Genomic DNA, 25,897 nt, shown 5'->3' with positions numbered 1-25,897 from the left:
TATAACTATAAAAAACTTAAATATAAAGAAAACGCTCCGTCCAGACTCATTTTTTAGACAGCGGTCAAAAACAAATTTTAAACCTTTGAGAAGTTTTCTCCAAAATACAGAAAGAGTTGGTAATTAAATGACAGTTTAAATGACCTAATAAGCTCAATTCCACATAATATTTTGATTTTAACCCAACAGGGCTAAGATGGAGATAAAATAAATTATGCCCAACTGGTTGATTATTCCTTAACCTTAACATTTAGTAAAAAAAACATTAAGAAAGGAGGAGTTTCCATATTTAAAGATATTAGAATTTAGAATGTAATTAACAGTGTGATTATTGAAAGTCTGACTGTTAAAAGATCACTTAATATCCTTGAAGAGTTTATCGTCCTCCTGACAAACATTTAGAGACTATTGATCAAGGGCTATATTAGAGGAAATGCTCAACACAATACCAACCATAAAAAAATAACACTATTATGATTGGAGATGCGTATATTGGCAATCTGGTTCACTCTATAGAGAAACAACTTTTTAACGAGGTTATATGCGATCACGTTTTTACAAGAATGGATCCCTCACCGACCAGGATCTCCAGAGACTCTGCCTCCTCAATAGACGCTGTCTGCAACAATACAGAGATGTGTAATATAAAATTGCAAGTGCTCTGGAATATTGGAATTTCATCTAGTAGACTGTAACAACTAACAATTTAACCATTAAAGAGTGTTTATAGCAACACATGTGTTGATTTCGAAACGATGAATGTATCTATTCTATTCTATTATTTTAAGGCTTCATTCACTTATATTATTGACCTTTCCCCTAGCTATATCAGAAGTAATGTTTCAAGTTTAAAATATAATATAAGTTTAAAATAATAGCCAAACGAGATTTTTCTATTCATTATAGTATTTATTACATATCCAAATTTAGAGAATAACATTTTTGTTTCATTTTTAGAGAGGCTCCACTCGTACCTACCTAACCCCCGGGCTAACAGCTCCTGACAGCAGTATAATAAACAGTCACCAAATCACTTGCATCAGCTAACTAAATTATTGATTAGAAATGCCTCAACTATCCAATACAACAACATTATTATTGTAGTTTATTTGCAATTTTATTGTTTAAAATTAACAAATAAAGTAATAATTTTTGTGGTATTTAAGTAATAGCTACAAGTACAACTGGTATCAATCATGCGTTACTTTGTGTCACACGCTCTCAGACACGTTTACCCTTCGAAATAGTATAAGTTATACTCTGTTTTGTTATTGTTACACATAATAAATTCATTCAAGAACTCGTTATTATATTATTATTTTTAGACACAGAATTATCGCTGAACTATACTGCAATTTTTAATACGTATAACATAAATCGGTTCGATATTTTGGTTGTATTTTTTAGTAATTTAGATAATCAGTAATATCAATGATTCAATTGTGATGGCTGCTTTTAATACTGCACCGTGCTTCCAACCACTAAAACTTTCGAAAAACTAAGTACCAAAATAATTCTTCGGCATAAAAATTCAACACATGAATATTAGGCCTTACTATAAAAAAGCTGATTGCTGCGGTATGTTATAATATGACGTAATAATTAGGATATTAATATTGTTAGGTTAAACCCTAAAATTAACAACAGATTTACATTAAGGATAACATTTAAGTAACTATATGGTGAAAGATATTGAGTGGCATTGTTAATTATAACTTTAACTCATCGGGATAATTGATACGAAATGTGTGTGACGTCATAGATTCTCCCTCCCCCACACTTGCCTGCTTACCTATTCCATTGCTCGTACAAGGCGGTATATCTGCCCAAACATTTGTTTCATACAAAACTGTAGGTGTATACAAGTATCATAATGTGAGATGCGTTTAACGAAAATGTTGCAAGTTTCTTATTCAAATTTAAATGTAATAGGTGCAATACATTAAACAACTCAATATTACTCATAAAATATGTTGGGAGTACTTGTTTACTGAGTTCATAATCATACTAAACTTAACTTTAAATTTCATAATATTTAAATCCATTTTCAAAATATTCGAAATAATAGAACGTTTTTTATTTAACATTAACTATTAGCGTCAAGAATAATGAAATGACGCATATAGTGATGCGTAAGGTCTGCTGAAGCAGAATCAGTACAAAGATGAAAAGGCTAGTATTTACTCTCAGAGGTAGAAAAAAGATATTGGCGTAGAACAATATATCTACAAATGTATATTGATCTCCTGCATGAATATTATAAGGGAGAGACATTTGAACCAACTAAATCACTTCTGAGAGGAAAGGAATGCACTGTATCACCTGTCACAGGCAGGCGTTCATAGCCGACACACGAGCTGGTACTGGACAGTTAATTTGTCTTGTTTGCATTTGGACATTCTCATCTCTCCATCTCTTTTCAACCGTTAATTAATAATTTATTTACTTTTACGTTCTTTTGTAGTCGCTATTTCGTCAACATGTTATGAGGTATAATGTATACGAAAACAGCTTATGGATAAGAATAACAATAACTGTAGTAGAAATATATTCCACGATAAAAACCAGTTCAAATACTTATTCAATAGACGGTCCTCCTTTCTAACTGAATTTAGTTTTGTTAATTCGCCTGAAACGAAAAACACAAGGATTTGAAAACAATCATGTTTATTAATACATAAGGTTTCTGGATGAGGAAAATTAACCCTATTGTTCCACCACTTACTACACTGCGTATCGATACACATAAGCTCTGTAACAAACAAGCTGTGTTAAGGCAATAACATACTGTTTATGACCGTTATCGTCTTCAATAGGTGACTGGATGAGGAGAGGGTAATATGAACCTATTGTTCCACCACTTACTACACTGCGTATCGATACACATAAGCTCTGTAACAAACAAGCTGTGTTAAGGTAATAACATTCTGTTTATGACCGTTATCGTTTTCAATAGGTGACTGGATGAGGAGAGGGTAATATGATCCTATTGTTCCACCGCAACTTACTACACTGCGTATCGATACACATACGCTCTGTAACACATAAGCTGTGTTAAGGCAATAACATACTGTTTATGACCGTTATCGTCTTAAATAGGTGACTGGATGAGGAGAGGTTAATATGAACCTATTGTTCCACCACAACTTACTACACTGCGTATCGATACACATAAGCTCTGTAACACATAAGCTGTGTTAAGGCAATAACATACTGTTTATGACCGTTATCGTCTTCAATAGGTGATTAGATGAAGAGAGGGTAATATGATCCTATTGTTCCACCGCAACTTACTACACTGCGTATCGATACAATACGCGTATCGATACACATACGCTCTGTAACACATAAGCTGTGTTAAGGCAATAACATACTGTTTATGACCGTTATCGTCTTCAATAGGTGATTAGATGAAGAGAGGGTAATATGATCCTATTGTTCCACCGCAACTTACTACACTGCGTATCGATACACATAAGCTCTGTAACACATAAGCTGTGTTAAGGCAATAACATACTGTTTATGACCGTTATCGTCTTCAATAGGTGATTAGATGAAGAGAGGGTAATATGATCCTATTGTTCCACCGCAACTTACTACACTGCGTATCGATACACATAAGCTCTGTAACACATAAGCTGTGTTAAGGCAATAACATACTGTTTATGACCGTTATCGTCTTCAATAGGTGATTAGATGAAGAGAGGGTAATATGATCCTATTGTTCCACCGCAACTTACTACACTGCGTATCGATACACATACGCTCTGTAACACATAAGCTGTGTTAAGGCAATAACATACTGTTTATGACCGCTATCGTCTTCAATAGGTGATTAGATGAAGAGAGGGTAATATGATCCTATTGTTCCACCGCAACTTACTACACTGCGTATCGATACACATACGCTCTGTAACACATAAGCTGTGTTAAGGCAATAACATACTGTTTATGACCGTTATCGTCTTCAATAGGTGACTGGATGAGGAGAGGGTAATATGAACCTATTGTTCCACCACTTACTACACTGCGTATTGATACACATAAGCTCTGTAACAAATAAGCTGTGTTAAGGCAATAACATACTGTTTATGACCGTTATCGTCTTAAATAGGTGACTGGATGAGGAGAGGGTAATATGAACCTATTGTTCCACCACAACTTACTACACTGCGTATCGATACACATAAGCTCTGTAACACATAAGCTGTGTTAAGGCAATAACATACTGTTTATGACCGTTATCGTCTTCAATAGGTGACTAGATGAAGAGAGGGTAATATGATCCTATTGTTCCACCGCAACTTACTACACTGCGTATCGATTCACATACGCTCTGTAACACATAAGCTGTGTTAAGGTAATAACATACTGTTTATGACCGTTATCGTCTTCAATAGGTGACTAGATGAAGAGAGGGTAATATGATCCTATTGTTCCACCGCAACTTACTACACTGCGTATCGATACACATACGCTCTGTAACACATAAGCTGTGTTAAGACAATAACATACTGTTTATGACCGTTATCTTCTTCAATAGGTGACTGGATGAGGAGAGGGTAATATGAAACTATTGTTCCACCACAACTTACTACACTGCGTATCGATACACATAAGCTCTGTAACACATAAGCTGTGTTAAGGCAATAACATACTGTTTATGACCGTTATCGTCTTCAATAGGTGACTAGATGAAGAGAGGGTAATATGATCCTATTGTTCCACCGCAACTTACTACACTGCGTATCGATACACATACGCTCTGTAACACATAAGCTGTGTTAAGACAATAACATACTGTTTATGACCGTTATCGTCTTCAATAGGTGACTGGATGAGGAGAGGGTAAAATGAACCTATTGTTCCACCACAACTTACTACACTGCGTATAGACCTATGTACACTACACTCAATAGCTCTGTACAAAAAGTCCACTTTCTCAATGAGACAACTGCATTGTCATTAGCTGTGAGTCTCATCATCATTGTTCTACATAGTGGTACATATTTCAACCGGTTTGACTCTAGTTTTTATAATACATTTCTATATATTTTATCTTCTACACTTTCATTACTTATCAATGTAAAAATAAAGTTTCTAAACCATGCATACCTATTATTAAATTTTGTGTAATTAAATTTATTTTTTCTAAAAAATTATTCAATAAGAATAATTATTTTGAAATTTCAATTATTTTCTTTACTCAACTCAATTGACTGCGTATGAAAAAAGGGAAAACCTAAACAGTTTTAACGAAAGAACTGCAAAACAATACCTGAAGCGATGTTTTCAAATCCAGAACGACTTTCCCAGAGCTCTAGTCTCTTCGATATCTTATTAAGGTAAACATATATTAAACATCTATCTCTAAACATTATTCATTATTTAGGTAAACAGCCCTTTTAGTATGGACATTCTGCCAATTTATTAAATATTTTGAATAGGGTGTATAGTAAAACTATTAAGAAATGGCAGAAAATCATTTTCAATTTGGATTCTTTCAGTTTATAGCCTCCCCTTAAACATTTCACTTTTCAGTTAGAGGTCTCCTCCATTAATTAATATTTTAACGACTTAATTTTAATACATATATTAAGTATACGAGTTTTTAATAGAATGTAATGAAGAATATTATTATTATTAATTTAAATTTCTACTCTTTCACTAGAAGTAACAACCAAAGCCACCCAATCAATTATTGAAAATTCATATGACAATTGAACCATGAGGATTCCGGTAGACATAGTATATTCAACGCAATATACCGTATTGCATCACTAAGATGACCTAAGAATTTCTATAAAGGTTCTTGTAAATCCACACGCACGGCAAGGTCACACACAAAATCCGCTTCCCACACTAGGTGTCGCGTAACAAGCCTCGCTGAAGTTACATGTAAAACTTCAGTCTATAGATTATTTCATTCTTGAATATCTTGCGTACATTTTGATATATAGATTATTATCAATAGAAGAACTGTTTAAAACCTCCCGGCAGGCAAGAGAGAAACTATGCCAGCCTTCTTAGTAATAAGTTTCAATGATACTCAACCAAATCTCATGAATGAACATGCACCGTCAGAGAACGAAACATTTTTTATGTTGAATGCAAAATTTAAGTTCTACAAATGATATATTTTTTTATTCATTTAGTTTTCATAGCATTGTTTAAGCAATCAAAGTTTAGATTTTTTTTATTTTTAACATTGACTTTCCACTATTATTTTTTTTCTGTTAACTCTCTGTATAAATATGTTACATGTTGAAATCTTATAAATGACTGTTCCTGGTTTTTTACCAATTTATTTATTCTACTACTTATCGTTACCATCATGCTTACCCATAAGACCAAGGAAAAATGTTCGCTAACGTTCGGCCAAAACATGCACCACTATCAAACTTGGTCTTACCTTAATAGAAATGAAGCTCCATTCAATTTTCTGACAAAGTTAGATCGTTCTCTAGACATCAGGTGGATAGACAGACAGAGATGGACAGACTCTTCGTGATAAACCCCGCTAGCGATCAGCCAAAACATGCACCACTATCAAACTTGGTCTTACCTTAATAGAAATGAAGCTCCATTCAATTTTCTGTCAAAGTTAGATCGTTCTCTAGACATCAGGTGGATAGACAGACAGAGATGGACAGACTCTTCGTGATAAACCCCGCTAGCGATCAGCCAAAACATGCACCACTATCAAACTTGGTCTTACCTTAATAGAAATGAAGCTCCATTCAATTTTCTGTCAAAGTTAGATCGTTCTCTAGACATCAGGCGGATAGACAGACAGAGATGGACAGACTCTTCGTGATAAACCCCGCTAGCGATCAGCCAAAACATGCACCACTATCAAACTTGGTCTCACCTTAATAGAAATGAAGCTCCATTCAATTTTCTGTCAAAGTTAGATCGTTCTCTAGACATCAGGCGGATAGACAGACAGAGATGGACAGACTCTTCGTGATAAACCCCGCTAGCGATCAGCCAAAACATGCACCACTATCAAACTTGGTCTTACCTTAATAGAAATGAAGCTCCATTCAATTTTCTGTCAAAGTTAGATCATTCTCTAGACATCAGGCGGATAGACAGACAGAGATGGACAGACTCTTAGTGATAAACCCCGCTAGCGATCAGCCAAAACATGCACCACTATCAAACTTGGTCTTACCTTAATAGAAATGAAGCTCCATTCAATTTTCTGTAAAAGTTAGATCGTTCTCTAGACATCAGGCGGATAGACAGACAGAGATGGACAGACTCTTCGTGATAAACCCCGCTAGCGATCAGCCAATGAGTTATACAGGTCCAATCGCAACATAATGTCACTAAATTTGACAGTCTATGAATGAAAAATTGCGTATTCACTCACTAATGAGAAGAATTCGCTTGATCCTTCCCGTAAAGGATTTTTGTTATAACGGACAGAAGCCATAGAGGAAAATAGTATTTAATAAATAAGTGTGAAGAAAATGGATAGACAGGGTCCTGTCTACGCAACGCCAAGTCGTTTCTAACTTAATTCTGTGATAATCGGCTACTCTTTAGAGTTTTATCGCTAGTCAACATATTTAGCAATAAAAATTAATAACAATATTGCACTTCTGCTAATAGAGGTGTGTGAAATGTATGGTGTTATCTCGTGATTGGTTCAACCAATCAACCATCAACACAAACGCATGATCTTTAGCACAGGCTACCAACTTCTTCATTACCTAATGGTGGTTTTATAAGTTATTTTCTTTTTTTGTTGTTTCCTTTGGTAACAGTAAGGATGCTTTGTAAATACAATGGAGTTTTTCTAATTCTATTGCATTTTTTGTTTTATATTTTTTTATTGGCGATATTGTATTTTCCTTATGTTCGAGGGTGTCCTCGTATTGTGTGCATAATGTATTCATTAACTCGTGTAGACATTAACCAAATTTTCTTCCAGTAGAAAATGAGCCACAAATATTTTGCATTGAATTTCGTAGACTCCATTGCACAGTTATATAGTATACTTTACTGGTTCAAGCATTTAATCAATTTCCATAAATTATCAAGATAATATATGTGATCAAACTATTAGAGGCATCAAAAAATTTGGAGGATAGGTTTTATAGTATTCTACCAGTTCCACCATTCACAAAAACTAGTTTAAATGAGATTTATATTTATTTAAAAGGATTATATTGAGTAGCTAAAAGTGAGCACTAGTTAGATCCATATAAGCAGTCGATATAACATAATTTATCAATTATACAGCAAAGTTCTTGTCAAAATACTAGCTTATTTTTTAGACAAAGGAAAAAAATAATACTGTTGTTTCAATAGATGAAAAAGTGGATAGCATCCATCACGGAACGCGTTCACTCTACCATTTCAATGTCAGTGACACGGGGCGTCACCTCTTTTGCATAACGTATGATTTACTAGCGTCCCATGTAATATTTTCTGTCATTTTCTAAAATTATTTTCCAGAGCATTGTTTTTGTTTTAGGTCGATTTCATAGAGCTATTAAGGAAACCACACCCACTCCAACACACATTCCCGCAGTAAACCAGATATATCAACCATCTTTTTTGCACAATATCTCGACATTTTCAATTTGTGCATTCCTGAACATCATTTGGGTGCCAGACTGAAGGGACACCTGAGGTTTTCCCTTACCCAGTATTGGTTCTACTGTCAGAAAGATATACATTCAGACGTTGACATGTATAGCGTATTACTTATCACTCACTGGGCATTTCTATTTTTAAGTACATTAAACGTAACTTAAACTTTGTTTTAGGTTGAACAGGTTTTAAAGGTATTTAGAATATTTTCTATTGTTAATAAGGTACAAAAACACTACGCTTTGAGGACAGGAATCTATCCTCTTCTTCAAGTGTCAAAAATCTATTACCTATAATTAGTGAAAAACAAAAGGAAATATACGTTGATAAACTCGAAAAACTTTTAAAAGTCATCAGATGTAATTAAAAAGCAATGATATACCTGATAATTTAGTGTCGAAATAAGCACAAACCATATCACTGCATAGCACAGGCGGCAGAAGGTGAAAGATTAGAGGAATACAATATCGGTATATCTGGTAGCGTGGCAGCACATCATCCAAAACAAGACAGGCCCCAAGACGGAGGGCTTGAGAATTAGCAACAGTCAGAATGTTAGAGCGTTGGGAATAACGTTATTTCACCAATGTTGCAGGTAGCTCAAGCAGGATGTGCTAGGCCCCAGGACGGAGGGCTTGAGAAGCGCGTTGGCCCGGCTGAGGCAGCGCACTAGCAACAGCCAGAACTCGCCCGACCATTCAACTGGGCTATCCGTGAGTGTAAGTACTTCTTTTAATCCATTCATATTTAGTTACACTAGATGGTTATTTGTCTACCTAAGAGCTCATTTAAAGTATCAACGTGCATTGAGAAATATATATTAAAATTATAATCAAATATAAAGTTGCCTTTACAGTTTTTCATTACAACCTTTAAAATATACTTTAGTGGCCTATACTTTAATTAAATAAATTATACATAGGTACTTCATTAGAGTGATATTAAAAGTAAGGAAACAGTTTAAATAAGCCTTCAAAATCATTTTTGAGTACTCCATAATGTTATTGCACAGGGTTTGGGACGACTGTCTCTGGGAGGGGTCGCCAAGCAGCGGACGGCAGTGTTGCTGCAACGGTCGGGTCAACCCATCACGACAACAACCCACTCGGCCCCGGGCTCTCCATGTCTGTCAGTGTCCAGTGCCGAGTCGACCACCGACCTCATCTCCACAGCCTCCAGTGCTCTGCGGCGCCTTCACTTCAAGTCGGCGGGTGGTTACCGGCGGAAGCCCGCTCCCTCCACTCAAGGTCTCCCCAAAGTTGTAATTATGGGAAGCGGCTCCGTCTCCGTAGAGAGCGTCACAAACTACAACAACACCAGCACGGACTCCTCCAACACCGTGATCACCATGGTGACCGTCACCGATAGCGGAGAAACGGAGGACAGTTTTGACCAGCCGCCCGAGGATACGATGAGAATAACCACTAACCTACTGGAGGATATGCTGGGCAACACTCCCGGCTCCTCGCTCGAGAAGGAGGACGAGTTCTTTTCCGCGTCCAGCACCGAGGAGCAGCCCAGGCCGTGCGATGACGTCAAGATGATCTTCCATGGTGTCGAAGAGGAGGAGGATACGAACACGATACTTCTACAGCACACCAAGATACCGACCGAGGACACTAAAACTATAGTAGAAGAGACGACCCTACCTGGCATGACGTCATCAGACCCAGCGCTGGAGTGGTATAACATTAAGATGCGCCAGTCGTCTCTGCCTCAGAACAAGAACAATATGTCGACCAACAAAAGGCTCAAACTGTTGTCTAAGAGGTACGCCAAGAATAACTTTGAAGATGAGGGGAGAGGAAGGAAGCACGGAAGAAATTCATCGGGATTTGCAGCTGAACAGATGACGATAGAGAGTGAGGAAGACCCTGCGGCAAACAACGCGTCCCCACCAGTACCTGACTCGCCCACTGCCATAATGCCTACCTACGAGCCCTCTAAATCTCCACCGCCAAAAACAGAGACTGTTTTCACCTTCCCCGAAATACTCCACGAAGAAGAAAAGAGGAATGACAAGTCACCTTCTGTCAGCAAGAAGTTAAAAACTGAAAAGGACGCCTCCAATGACTCTTGCAGATCGGCACCCCCCGTGAGAGTGAACGCCACGGCAACAATAGTAGTGCAACAGGCGTCCGTAACAGGAAACTCTCCGGAGTTCTCGGGTTCAGAGAGCATCAGCCAGGAATTCCCGGATGGGGAGAAGAGGCCGTCCAAGAGGAAAGAGGACCAGTTTAAACAACTTCTGGATGTTACAAACAACATTACGATACAGCAAATGCACGAGTCCGGGTACAAGTAAGTGCTACATTATTGTATTTCATAACGGTTGTCATGTTATTATAGCAGTCATGCACGAGAATACGAGCATTGATGATTGCCATAAACTTCAACAAAGCACATTATAGTACATAACATGCTAGTTGTGTACACAACTGTATTTATATTACACTTTCTGTGGAGGTGAGATTTAGATTTTCACATTTGTTATCACTATACTGGAATATGTTACTGACCTTTAAATACAATTTAAGCTTGTTTAGTGCTTTTGGATTTATCATAAAAACCTTCTGGAAATGTGGTAAATTACTTAAATCAAACATATATTGCTTCTCTGTTATAGAACCTAATAGGGTTTCTTGAAAGTCTGTATTTATAGTAAAAACTGTATAAATCTTTCCTTTTTAATATTGGATTTAAAAAATAGTATACCGATGTCAAGAAATGAAATAATGAAATGAAATGAAATGAAATATGCCTTTATTCAAGAGGCGGAGTTAGGGCTATTTAGCCCTCTCTACCACTCAACCTCAAACAACCAACCACAAACACACCACAAAGAAAGTGTTAAGAAAGAAAGTGTTTATATTTCATTTTAATAGTTCTAGACTATTTTATTCATTACAGAATCTGAATTATTATTTTACTGCCTATGTGCTATTTTGAAAACTGTTAATAGTTTTTTGTAAATTTGATACTTCATCTACTTTCTATGATCAGTATAATTGAAAATAGTTTTCCGTAACTTAAAATCTCCATTTTTCAACATAATTTAATGCAAGCTATAATTAACTGATGAAGAACAAATGTGTTAATTCTTCAACCTTAAAAAGACTCTAAATAGTTGAATGTTGTGGATAGCTCCGTCTAAGAATATAAAATTTAAATCAAGATTAGTATTCTGGACGTTTAATTAGTTTGAACGCAACATAACTGAGACAGTTTATATACATTCAACTGAATGTACGTTGTTGGAGGGTTCTTAAAACTCGAATGGAACTGTGACAAAGAGTTTCCTGTTCGTTGAGTCAGACATTATACGACAGCGAGTCTGTTGTGATCGTTGAGTTCTCGTCTGTATACCGTTCACAAGCTGGATGAAATTGAATAAAACAATTGTATCAGAAGAATTACGCTTCAATTTCGCTGTTTTTCAGGAACTTATGACATTCGCTATAAAACTTGTAGTTTATCTTGCAATGTATGACTAGAGAAAATACAGTTATACTGGTAGTTTATTTCAAAAGTGATGTTGGTATACTAATAAACAATCTATTAAAATTACATTTTTGGGGATCTAATTTTGTGACTTACAATGTGAAAAATTGAACCTATGACCTCTGGAAGGGAGTCGGATTTTTCTATCTGGAGGAGATTCAGAAAAATTGTGTAGTCATTTCTCAATATGCTTGGACTCCTAACATAAAGTGTGGAATTTTCGAAACATCAGTTATGTGGCTTTCTACTATACAATGTGATCTGTTTCTAAGGAAGACAATCGGATTTACTTACTTTTTTAATCCACGTTAATTAGATTTAGATACTTACCACTAGTTATTACTCACCAATATTTAAAATGTACATTTAAGATTATTACATGCAACTGTGAAGCAAATAATACCAAAACTACTAATGTCCAACCGGGTTTTTATTGACGTTTTTTCAATCTCCAGTACCGTTGGGTTGACTGAAGATATCGGATATGTTGGGAAAACCATAAAAGACTAATTTTACATTGAAATATGTTAAATAATATAGGTTTTATTTGTCCTAAACTTGTTTTGTCAGATTAAAAAATATATATGTTGAACCCAATTTTAAATTTCTTTAAAATGCGGTGGCTTCTATATTGTAAACTAAAATATTAAACTGTACTAATGAATGTTAAATAAGTTTTGGGCAAGGTATTTATGAATATCTTTTCCCCTTACAAGTACTCGATTATTATTGAGTCAATAAATGTGAACTTACCATACTAAAATGTGAATCTAACCCTAAGATGTGATTTTTCTGCATTTCAACTTCCAACAAGGTAAATGATAATAAGTTTATTTTTTCAACATATGTTCTATAACATTTGTAATAATCAAAAACCACAATGTAATCCACAGTTTTGTTGTATATAGCAGGCTTTAGAGTGAAGGAACATAAATATGTGCCAAATATATGATTGTAATAGTGAGATATTGAAAGATCCAGATTACAACGACCAGGCTTGCTAAACTGAGCCTTAAAGTTTCGAACTTCGAAACAAGATCCAAGGAATCGCTTACACGAAAAAGGCATCATAAAGTATTCTCAATTTCTGGAGATCCATAAATTTAAAAATCGTACCATCTCACTATGCCAGGTCTACAAGTCCTCAATCTCCATATGACATCGACATCCTGACAACCTGTTGACAGATGTGTTAGTGATATCGGAATAGAGTCACCGCCGGCACATTTACCTGGATCCAGCTACATTTGCAGGAGATTTTATATATAACATCCGTGAGATTCAAATTTCGAAATCGTAAAACCAATTAACTATTGTAACTATAACACTTGCCTTAGCGCATTTCACTGAATACTTTGTAAGTTCAAAGTGCCGCAAAATCACAAATCGGATGGCTACTTCATATAGCCTAAGCTTGATGTAAGAAGTAAAAATGTGGTTTGTCCCCTTTGTCTATATTATTAATTAAATACGATATATTATTTCAAAAAATCGTTAGCTGAACATCTTAACACAATTGTGTATCCGGGAATAAAATCAATAATTTTAGTTTAAAATCTACAACCAATTTATTTTCAGATTTACAGTACTAGCTTTAAATATGAAATGAACCTAGAAAAGAACGCCGAGAACAGATAACTCTAAACTATCACAAGTATACGAGGTTACCACGTTGGCAGGAGTCTTCCCTAGTTATGCGAAATTAGTGTCTCTAAAAGCAGTTTATCTGGGTTATAGGATATTTCTACATACAAATGATAAACGAATATTGTCAATAGTTGGTGATTTTAAGAATTTTAATTGTATTTTTATCCAAAAACCAAATTTAATATTTTAAATTGTCACGGTAATTAGTTTTTGTTTCTTAAGTTAAGTTTCTGTTTAAGTTTTGTTCTCAGCATCCAATGGATTACCGATGGTGGGCGTTTAATTAAAATGCTTACAATCACTTTTGAGATAAGTTGTTTTTTTACAAAATGGTGGTCTGTGGATCAACTATGTTAAAAGCGAGGAGAAACAAGTAGATTGATCGGTTTATTGACAAGGACGTCGGCGTCACAATTTGACATTGATGGATATTAACATTTTTTCATTCTTGTGTTTGGACATAACAAAGGGACAAACATCCATAGCACACACTAAATACTAAATCATTAGTTAAAGAAATTTAAAAAAAAAATTAAAACTAAGATTTTGTATATTACTCAACCAAAGGATGCATTCAAGTATAAAGTAAATCTCCGGTACAAAAAAAGGAAATTTCTTTGTTCAACATGATTTACAACAATATTATTATTTTCCCTTTTTGAATAAGAAGAGGGTTAAATGATGCCGTAGCTACAGTTTTTGTGCCTTTGTGTTTAGTTTTTCAATTAAGACCAGGTTAACAACAGCAATAGCTGGAGATTCGTGAGATTTGTGTCATTGCATACTCCGCCTCACGACTGTAATTGCTAACATTAATTAACCCGAAGCATTAGTGCTCCAGTGCTCACTCGACGTGTTCTGCAACGATGCTTACAATATATTTTACGTTTTGCAGCCGAAAGGTAATTACTGTCTGATAAAAATTTCATTTGTTTGTAAAATACCGACTTCACTCATCACAAATTTCAGGAGAGGTTTAACAAGAAACAAGCTGATGAGAGTTTTCAATATAATAGTAGAAAATATCAGAAATTACACTGAAGGTCAGCTTATTAACTTATCCAAAAAATGTAGACAAACATATTAACTGAATATAAAACTATATAATTTTATGTTCTTAAAATTTGGGAGACTTAACAAAGTTTTTCATAGAAATTTTTAAGGGGATTCTATGAAAACTGTTTATAATTATATGATGCTAAATATTACATTGGAAAATAAATTTAAAATTTACCTTCCTGAGAGTCGAACCCAATTCTTCCACGTTACAGATCTACAGCTTTAACCTAACTAACAAACTATCGAATCAAAAACTTAATCTAACCAAACTTCGTCCCTTGCTTTTTTTTCTTTTTTCTGTGTCGCTGTACGTTTTGGGTTCGATACTCTAAATTTCAACCTTATAATTGTATTATAAACATTATTTCTCGTGTCGATTTAAAAATATTTTATAGCAACAAATTTGTCATCACTTTGTCTTCTGTTTGTATGTCCTTTTTGCAAAAAAATCCTTTTAAAAGTACATACATTTTAAAAGGCTTATAGCCCTACTTTAATATATGCTATTACGATTGTCCTTATGATGTAATTGGTTCATTTTATTTCAAAGTTTTTATGTAACATTTTACAAAAAACTACAAAGCAAAATTATATGAGTTTATTATTACGACTTCGTAATTATTTTCCCCCTTTCTAGTCTGTTTTCATTGAATTTGCAACTAAAGGTTCAATTCCACCATAGTAAAAATATAATTTCTTCATATACACTAAGCTAGGCCTTACGAAAACAAATAGAGTTAATTACATTTTATAAGAGCATCTAAAAACCCTTTACGATATTTGAATGTTTCGATAAAAATAAGTTCGAACAGGCAACGAACCATCATGCGTAGAATACAAATTTCTGAAGTACTTCTCTTACGAGTAAGAGCGTTAAGAAATAAAATTCACAAAGTGACACTGCATCCCTAGTTGACTAGTTTATTTGAGTTAAGTTTAAAAAACCTGACATAATCACAATTTATTATAAATGTATTATACAACAGTTAATCCCTCTTTTCATAGCAATCTCAGTTTTTATAGATTGATTCTATATGTCCATACTGGTTAGCAAATGCTAATTCGGAGATAATATGATCTTTCCATTAGTTTGTCAACTTTCCAAAAATTCTAATAATGAGCTCAACAAAAATAAATTTGATTCTACTCGCCTAATAGTATATACTAATAAAGATGATTTTTCTTGTTAAAGCTTAGTTGTTTCACAGAAAATCGCTGCCCTTGGATTTATGTTTGTAATGGTTTCCATCGTTATACACACAATTTATTAGTAAATTCTTATAAAATGGTGTTCAGATTAAATATAAACTTTAAGCAATAAATAGTTAAAAATCGAAAATCGTTTTTAACAAGGTTAATTCCAAAGTTAATTTCACAGGTAGTAATTTCGTAGTTTCGATACAATTTTGTTTTGACGACCTCCCTATTATTTACTACACACACATCGTTCCGGATCAGTTTTTTATATATTTGGATTTATAACTTATAACTATTTGACGTATAACTTTTTTACTGTCAACTATGACTTACGTGAATTCTAGTCATAATAAATATTGATTAGTTTTTCATTTTCTTATGATTGAAAAGGTATGCTTAACCTTATGATTTTCAGTGTTTGACACCTAAAAATAAACGGATAAGTTTAAGACTTTGGAATGGAGCGTAATGTTTTGTAACAATGATATTTTGATGTGCTCGTTACTACAATGTTTTGAACATTTAGAACCTAATGGAGAGAACATGGCGCCCCCAGAGGAGCATTAGCTAATCAGTATCAACAGCAACATAGACAGAAACAGTCTCTGGAGACTGAGACAGAGTTGTGTAGAGGGACAAATATAATTAATTGTCTCTAGAAGGGGGAAACACACTCACTATAGACTTTAATGTCATTCAAGTTAACTTTTATAATTTATTCCTCTAGAACATATTCCAAAAAAGTTTATATATATATATATATATATATATATATCAGATTTTATATGTGGGCATATGGTAATTTCATATTTTCTCGTAGAAATAACAACGTTGGTTTTTATTAAAATCATCCAGTCCTCACCAAACTATGAAATTTAATCTAGAGTTGAAATTAAATATATTACTTGTTTATGATTGTCATATTGGCACAGCCGTGATTTTTAAAACATACTAGAGTTGGAGAGATACCAAAGATGAGCAGAACCCTGATTAATGTATTAATTATTTTTGAATCCCTCAAAGTTATACCAAACGATAGCCATGTTTCCCTGTGATAGTGATCTCTTTCTGACATTTCAAGTTTTATTATCCTGGTGGGAATGTTTGATAGAATATATTTCAGGTGTTTAAAGGTGAGTTATTAAGGTTGCCTTTTAAAGAGTTCAACCCTTGGCTTTGTCAGGTACTGCAGTCCTCACCACAGCCGTTCCCAGTCAGTGAAGACACCCGGCTCCCGCTCTAACATCCAGCATCCTGGCGCTTCCAGACACAGGCCCAACTACTTGTGCCTGCCCCAGCAGCGGTCGCGGGTCGCCAGCATGCCTAACACTGGCGTGGAGGAGGAGTACTACCGACTGCGGCATTTCAGCATCACCGGTAAAGGCGTGGTCAACCGCGGTGATTCGCTCAAGAGTCGACGGTCTAGAAGTAACAACAGCGTAGCCAGCAGCAACTCCAGCCACAGGTAGTCCTGTGGTTCCATTATGCTAAAACAGATTTCATCTCCATTGTTCCCGCACGTGTTCATAGTAGAAACGAATCTGAATGCTAGGCTGATACTGATCAATCTATTCTAATTGTTTGGTTGTTTATAAATTTGTATTATAAGAGGCCTAACGCACCGACAATTGCCTTTAGTACTGTTCCTTCAAAGCAACGTACCTTTTCCACGAGGATTGTCTGAAAACCTACTAATATACGATTTTGTGTATAAACCGTTTAACTGGCTTTAGAAGGTTAAGTTTCCGGGTTTTTTATTTCCTGAATTTATAAAATTATTTAAAACGAAATGTGCAACTCAATCGCTCATTCAGTTAAATCAAACAACACTAACTAATATCAAATGTTATGGTCTCAATTTGTATGGTGTCTCACTGATGATCAAAGATAAGTAGAACACGTATGAGTAATAATCAAATACTTTACTGCTTAAGAATAAAATTTTGTTTATTTTTTGGAGCATTTATCCACAACAGTACACGCTCTATTTTTAGGTTTGTGACTTGTGATGGACTATTTTAAAGGTTAATATAATTTAGAGAATTGCATCATGATAAGTAAAAAAAATAGATAATTTCCTTTGTTAAATTATGTTCTACGCTCTTTTTTGTATGTCTAAAATCCTTAGGTCAAAAGATACGACTGAAGGAAACAGGATTTTTCCGGACATTTGCCATCGTTCAGTGAAACAAGAAATCAGTAACACTACGTTTCGAGATCTGCAATCTGATCTCTTCTTCAGGTAATGAACTAACCTAATACATAATCAGTCGTAGGTGGTTAGTAGACGAATGAAGACGTATTGTGACCTGTATTACGTAGTTGTTTTAATGATTAGTGTTGTGTATAGTTTTTTATTAAGTGCATGTTTATAGAGTTAGTGAAGTTGACAAACAATATGGTGGTTGTGATTCCTGACTTAGGCGTGCCACAACGCTTTGATAAGATTTGTTTATTTTAACCTAGTTTGTAATTATGTATTAGGTTAGTTCATTACCTGAAGAAGAGATCAGATTGCAGATCTCGAAACGTAGTGTTATTGATTTTTTTTGTTTCACTGAACGATGGCAAATGTCCGGAAAAATCCTGTTTCCTTCATTTACTGGTAGTTGGCTTTTTATACCATGATTTTTATTTAGTTTAGAACAATAAAATCCAAATAATTCCATGGCCACTCATAAATAAATTCATTTAATAGTTGATGATATTGTCAAACTCTATCGGTTATTGCAGATAAAGGCAAAATAGAAGTTAAATTATCTCAATAATATTGTGTAATCAGACTTAACTGTCGAGGTAATTACACAAGAAGTACTTATAACAGTAGATGTGAGCATGCTGATTACACTGCAGTGTAGTTGAACTATACGACTACAGGTTTATACTGCCGTTAGGTAATAAAGTTAGGAAAGTTTGCGGTTCAAACTGTACACCACAATTTCTGTACTCGAATTATCACCACCCGCAAGGTTTACTAAAGACTAAGTTTAACCGGTTTGAAATTAATTTATTTACTTTCATTATATTTTGTTACTAAGTAACCATACAATAACTAATTACATGAATGATGATGCTTTCTTTCGAAACTCTCCTAACATTAGGTTCCTGATAAGTAAAAGTAGTACATTTTAACGTAAGTAACACGTGTACTAGTGCTATACATGTCGCGGTTTGCTCTAAACATCTCTGTACATTAATTGGAATAAAATTAAGTTAACTAATTAACGGGCTTTGAAATATTAAAGGACCTCATGTCTCGTTAAAAAAAATTTTCGCTACAACTCATGAGAACGCTCGTCACGCAATACATCGGTAAGATTTATTATGTTTAAATGGTTGCTTTTACCTACGTATTTATAGCCATTAAATGGGATTATGCTGTTTCGTCAAGGAATAACCTGAAAATAATGGGATTGTGATAAAATTCCTGTTAACAAACACATTTAAAATATTTCTTCTAGTTGGTTGCAGAAAGTATTTCGTTTGTGGCTGTCATCTGGAAATATATATTAATTAGTTCCGAGGATTGTCTAACACTAATGGCAGACATCACAATAAATTGTAACATTTTCAATAATTTAATTAAAATAAATAATTCACGAATTTAAAATTAAATTCCATTAAAATAATTAGAATGATATTTTACCTTAGCAGAGGTATATACCATTTACATAGACTGGAATATGTCTCTGATTAAATTTATACCAACTTGAAACTTTATATAGGTAACATACATTTTTATAAGGATGTAAAAAAGTTTCTGGAAACATACCTACCGTAGTTTAAGCTAACCTCAGCTAGCATAACCTAAGTTAACCAAATCTAAATTTACCTAAACCAAACTTCACTAACCCAACATAAATTAAGGTATCGCAACCTTACCTACCATATCTTAATCTTCGACATATCTGGTTCATTTATTTTATTTTTGAGGAAAATATATTAGTTAATACTTAAACCATTTGGCGTTTAACTTCAAGTTTAAATACGGAAACTTTTTCTTCTTGCTTATTTCACATAATATTTCTATTTGTAACATAAATTTCATAACCAATAATAACAAATCATTAAACTAGCTTGGAAAAAACTATTAATTCTCTTTATGAAAATAGCTAATATTAATTGTCACAGTCCGTTGTGTTCTTTGGTACATGCTCAATGTCATAACTATGCACTAAAGAGTTTTCCTTCTACTCTGCCATATCATTTAAACGTATTTCCAGCTAAACAGATATTCTGCTATTACAATGTGTATCTTTGTATCTGTGAATCTTAAAATTGCTCCGTAAAGAACACGTTATAGAAGGTTCATTCTGAACTAATCCCAAGATTTTACTACAAAACCCCTAATTAAGCAATTGAAGAAAATCACAATTAAAATTTTGGAAATAGGGAAGTGGATTGAAGTATCTCTTTGTGGATCAAATATCTTTACAAGACTGTATCGAGGAGATCAATTTATATTGCAATATTTCAGAGAACAATTCATATTCGTATTATTTTTAATTCAACAATAGATATTAATAGTTCGCACAAAAATTGTAATTAGTGTTTAGTCGAAAAATGTGCCCATCTTAAGCGAGAAATATCTTATATAAGAGTTTGCTACAAATCTGTTAACAAACACATCAACTCGTCCTATTGTATAACATATTTATGTTTTAAGGCGAAATACATGTAATTAAAGTTACACTAAAAATGAGTCTTAAAATTGCCCCAACAAATTTTGTTGTTGTAATACGTTGTTTGTGTGCTAGTATAAGCATACGTATAAGTTTCAGAAAAAGAATTTCAATCTACTTACTTTAACATATCTGGAAGTTTGGATTTTTTCAAACACATATAGACCGTTGTAAAGATGTATTGTAGTCACTCTAAATGCTGTCACTTTTGCTATTCTTATCTTACATTAATTTAATTTTAAACTAAAAATTATTTTTATTTCCATGAACATTTTTTTCTCTCAAAGTAGGTGCCACACACCATTTAAAGTAAGGAACTTCTAATCAGTATGGACCGACCCACTCAGGTATTGGTGAGACGATATTGACTAACTGACAACGTCGAACATCAATCATCTATCACTTCTGGTGAGGCCGGAGTGGTGCTACCTATTCAACCTCGACCAAACAGGAGTGTCAAACTGTGTCCATGTCCAGTGAGAATACCATAATATTATACAATTAGTAGTGCAGACAGTATTGGGGTTTTTTCACAATATTTCTGAATTAACTCTGAATTATGAAATAATTGCTACAATTTGAATTACCATGGTTTTAGACAAATCTGTAATTAGATATGCAATTAGAGAGTTTTGGGGGCATAACACAAAACCAAAGGAATTCAGTAATAACAAATACACCTTTACTGAAATCTAAACTCAAACAGAAAATCCTTGAAAATAAGTACATAGAAGAATCCGAATGTTTGTTTATCCTTCCTGTTGCTATTATTTCAAGAACATAATATATTGTACCTATATGCAGCCATGAGAACTTGTTATCTGTGCACAGCACTGAACACCTGACGACAGGTTGTGCCGTGGTGGGGGGAGGCTCCTACCCCGGCTCTGCCCGCACCTCGGCCACCACATCTCTCGCTTCCTCCCGGGAGTCATCCTGCGCTTCCTGCCCCGGTATCACCGCTCCATACCGCGTGGTCATGCTGGGATCCGCAGGGGTCGGCAAATCCTCCCTTATCTCCCAGTTCATGACCTCGGAGTATTTACATGCCTACGACACCTCCATTGGTAAGCCATATGATAAGGGAATCTTCTTTTCTTGTGCTTCAATGCTGGTTTATACGGTTTTTATACATTTCAGTTATCCTCCTTATGTGATGATAGATTAATAGAAGTACTAATGCATGCAAATTTAAAGAGCTATGCAACACATTTTTTGCGTTAAGGAAAAATTACGGACTACCTAGACAAATCTCGTCTGAATTGGCAATTAGTATTGTATTTATGTTTTCGCCAATGTAATAGTAGAATGTTGGGCCCACTGTTCCAGACGACGAGTACGGAGAGAAGTCTGTCTCTGTGCTGCTGGATGGGGAGGAGTCGGAGCTGACCTTCATTGACCACCCATCGTCCGAGATGTCGGTCAGTGTGTATTTATGTATAAGCCTAGTTATTATCAGGCGTATCCTCATTTATTTTTGATCAAACATCACGGATACATTTTATAATTCTTTCATTTTATATAATTGATCTCTGTTTATTGTTTCATTTATAATTTAAATAATAACGTTTCTTAGTTACATATATTATTATTTCGAGTGTAAAAGTTTGAATTCGAATTCTACGTAACAATACTGATGATATTTCCTTATGTAGACTTCACTGTGCTAGTAGGTATCGTGATCGCGTTCATAAAAAAGGATGCCAGGACAGTCCAGTCTAGCATTTATATCATGTAAAGGAGAACAAGATCAGCAGTTTTAAGTTTCAAGATACTGAAGATTGAGCTGTTAAAAGAAGTTCTGTATTTAATTTACTCGTACAGGATACCATACTCGATGTCCACCATGCGGATATTAAAGGGATTACTTTTATTAGTTCTGCTGCATTGAGAATTTAAATTCAACACTTAATGATTGTGTCTGAATAACGCCAAGATTCTTCACGACAGGCACTTTTGTTGCTACTCTACCTTATACTTGTACTAAAGTATTTGGTAGTGTCATTGATAAAGCGTTTTTTTTTTTTTTTTTTTTAACATTTTATTGTGTAGTTTCATACTTTTAGTAGAGCATTAGCTCAACAAGACATCTGAACATCAACATAATGATTTAATCCAATGACTGAATCACCCTTATCTCTTGTAATTATTGAAAACACCTTAACATTGTCAGCAAATTACAAACACTCCTTTTGGATAGCTTTTGATATATTAATAATAAAACGGATAAACTGTGGGTGTTAATCAAAGAGCCTTTTGAGAGTCTAGTCGTAGAGATACACTTGAATTACAGTGGTTGTATTACTTAATGATCTGGTAATCTGGTTTGTGAATATTTTGGCTAGTTAACATTGCAGCGCTAACAAACCCCTGTTCCACCATATGTCAGAGGAGCATACAAGTTTTGCTATGTTAAAAGCGTGTAAAGAACCCTAGTGACAACTTAAGTACTAACTAACTATTAGTAGGAAATCCTTTCTGAATGTTGGAGATCGAAGATACAAAATCTAACACAGTAAACATAGCAGTAGATCAAATTGTATTATGCATGTAATTGTGAAATAGGGTTTCAGAAATGTTCTGCACTATGAAAGAATTGAACTGGGTCTGCTTCTGACTTCAATATTTGAGGAAAACGTCCAGGCAATATATTAGATCGGTTACTTATTGAGGCATTAATATACTTCTTTAAGTTCAGCAAGTGGATTTTAAACCTAGCTCCTTCAATATCTCAAATATCTTGTAAAGAGTCCATTTTAAGATTAAATAACTACTGAAATAAATGGAAGGGTAACGGGATTTTAATAAATTATTATCATTGTATGTTATGTAAAATAATTTGCAGGAAACTAAGCTGGATAAATAATCAAAAATTTAAGTGGTCACATATCTTAAGGGGTTATTGTGGTATTTTTCCATTGAAAACAAAATAAACGGGTATTTCAGAAGTAAATATTCACTTAACATATTTACGTGGATTAGAAAATTAAAAAATTATTAGGGACATCTGCCTGCAATCGCCGCATACGGTGGGTATCCCTTACCGCTGTGACTTTGCTGGAAACTGTAGTTTTGGCAAATCTGAAATAGCTGGAAGTTGTTTGTATGCTTGTAGAGGTTTTTAATAATATTTTTATAATAGGTATTTTCATGAAATTAGTTAAGAAACTCATCCCAAAAATAAAGTGTTGCCAAGTCTTTTAAAGAATTAGTTTTGACAATACCCGTGATCATATAATCAAACTTCGAGAAATCAATGCATGAAAAGGAGATTACAAAGTTTCAAATCTTATACGTAGCGTTTGGAATGATATTATTTTAAATAGCTAAAACAAGATGAGACACAACCTCATTTTAATCTTGAGCACATAACGATAACACTATGTTTTTTTTTATATATATATATTTTTAACTTTTCGATGCTGAAACGAATCAGTTAAAGAAAATACCACTCTTGAGTTTAATGTATAACCACAGTTGAGACGATCATCCCAGTTAACGCCAGGAGGCATAAAACCTCATCCTGCAGACATTCTCTTTTCATTTTTAAAAGCATAAGGCTGCTTTATCTGGGAACTGGGTGGCATAATAATGATACTTTATTGTTTGACACAACCCTATAGTCAATAAAACTTTTACTAATTTATTCTAGACAACAAAGGACTGATATCTCTACAAATGATTATAAGTATGGGAACGATTTATTTGATTATTTGATAGATGAGATTAATACGACACACGGAGCCGTGTAATTCTCTCACAGGGTTTAATCTCAATAAGGAGGAGCTCAACACCGATGATTGAAGAAAAGAAACGTGACACAATGATTAACATCTACCGTTGCTACCATTATCCGCCTTCTCTGGATTTAGTGCAACTTATTGTTTGTCACATGCGGATAATACAATCATTCTTTGGAGGTATTTCTGCACCATTGATATCATTAAACAATTTAGTTTCGATCCGGATGAAACATTCGGCACTGTAATATTTGGTTTTAGTTAATTGGGTTCACTATTAAAATTTTAGTATTTAAAAAATATAAATCCATAGTGAAATGCCGCTGTTTCAAAGGCCATAACAGCAGCGAACTGTGTATAATGGTTAATTACTAGCATTATGACACAGCGAACTGACATAGATAAGCAATCAAGTTGCTATGCCACCCTAATTACAATATGTTCTCTATTGTCATTCATGTACCGTATACATTCAGAACTTGGCATTACTAAACGATAAATCAGAAATTCTGGTATTGCGCAAAATGAACGTGTTGGTATAATTTTTATGTTATAAAACGTGATTTGTAAAAGGACGCTACGATTTTAATGTAGATACTTCGAAATTGCTGAAACTTTTAACATTTAACAAGAAACGGTGGCAGACTTCAGAAGCAATAAAAAAAACATTTTCCAGGTTTATAATCTTATAGACGAACTTCTTTTGGAAACCTTTGTAAACTAGCAAAGGAAGGCAGATTCTGCTTAAGATTTTTAAGCATAAAACATAAGTTATGCATGTTTGAAAATATATATAAGATACAGCTATATAACGTTTCTATATAATTTTGTATATTTTGTAAAAACATTTAGACGATAGTTTTCTAATATTTTTTCAAACATTTCTAAAATGGAGTACAATTTAAAAACTGCGTCAAAAATTACCAAAATAATTAATTATAAACTTGATATATTTCAGTCTTCCTGTTGATATATCAATACACAGATATGTATATTTTCAGTCTATAGATGATAACTGAAATTTCAGTAGATAGCAGGAAAAATCTTATATATTTTATACAGTTAGTACTGTATGTGTGTGTGTGTTTTATATATATGCAGTAAACTAGTGTTGGTTTTTTTCAAGCAGTATAACAAATAATCACCACCTACCAGTATTAAATCACTTCGATACTCGTCTTCATGACACTAAAATGTCATCGTCATCACTCAATTCAATGTTGATATTATTCAGAAATACTGTTAGCCTCTTTCTAATAATCCTACTAAATCTGTTAAAAAGGAGGAACGTTAAAAAAGAATCAAAGGCGTTGTTGATGAATTTTTACATTTCTGTAATTAGGAGGTACATTGACACTTGGAGAATTTGGTATTTGTAGATTGGTCAACTGAGATTATTCATAATAAGCAACTATCATTCTAGTCTAAATACAGTATATGATTTTTATTGTACTCTAAAAACTG

The 25,897-nt window shown here is 34.1% G+C and overlaps 1 protein-coding gene across 1 annotated transcript in view; it reads left to right on the top strand.

Annotated features, from left to right (window-relative positions):
- The first annotated feature begins 563 nt into the window (after positions 1-563).
- The window catches only part of LOC124352861, a 43,616-nt gene continuing 18,282 nt past the window's right edge, over positions 564-25,897 (top strand). The window contains exons 1-6 of the mRNA XM_046802578.1: positions 564-617; positions 9,207-9,326; positions 9,620-10,908; positions 17,195-17,476; positions 21,525-21,760; positions 22,023-22,114. Of these exons, the coding sequence (XP_046658534.1) occupies positions 564-617; positions 9,207-9,326; positions 9,620-10,908; positions 17,195-17,476; positions 21,525-21,760; positions 22,023-22,114 (2,073 nt within the window). The remainder of the gene's footprint in view (positions 618-9,206; positions 9,327-9,619; positions 10,909-17,194; positions 17,477-21,524; positions 21,761-22,022; positions 22,115-25,897) is intronic.

Source organism: Homalodisca vitripennis, chromosome 1, assembly GCF_021130785.1.
Source record: "Homalodisca vitripennis isolate AUS2020 chromosome 1, UT_GWSS_2.1, whole genome shotgun sequence".
Lineage (NCBI taxonomy): Eukaryota > Metazoa > Arthropoda > Insecta > Hemiptera > Cicadellidae > Homalodisca > Homalodisca vitripennis.
The sequence above is the reverse complement of the archived record's forward strand: the minus strand, read 5'-3'. Positions and strand labels throughout refer to the sequence as shown.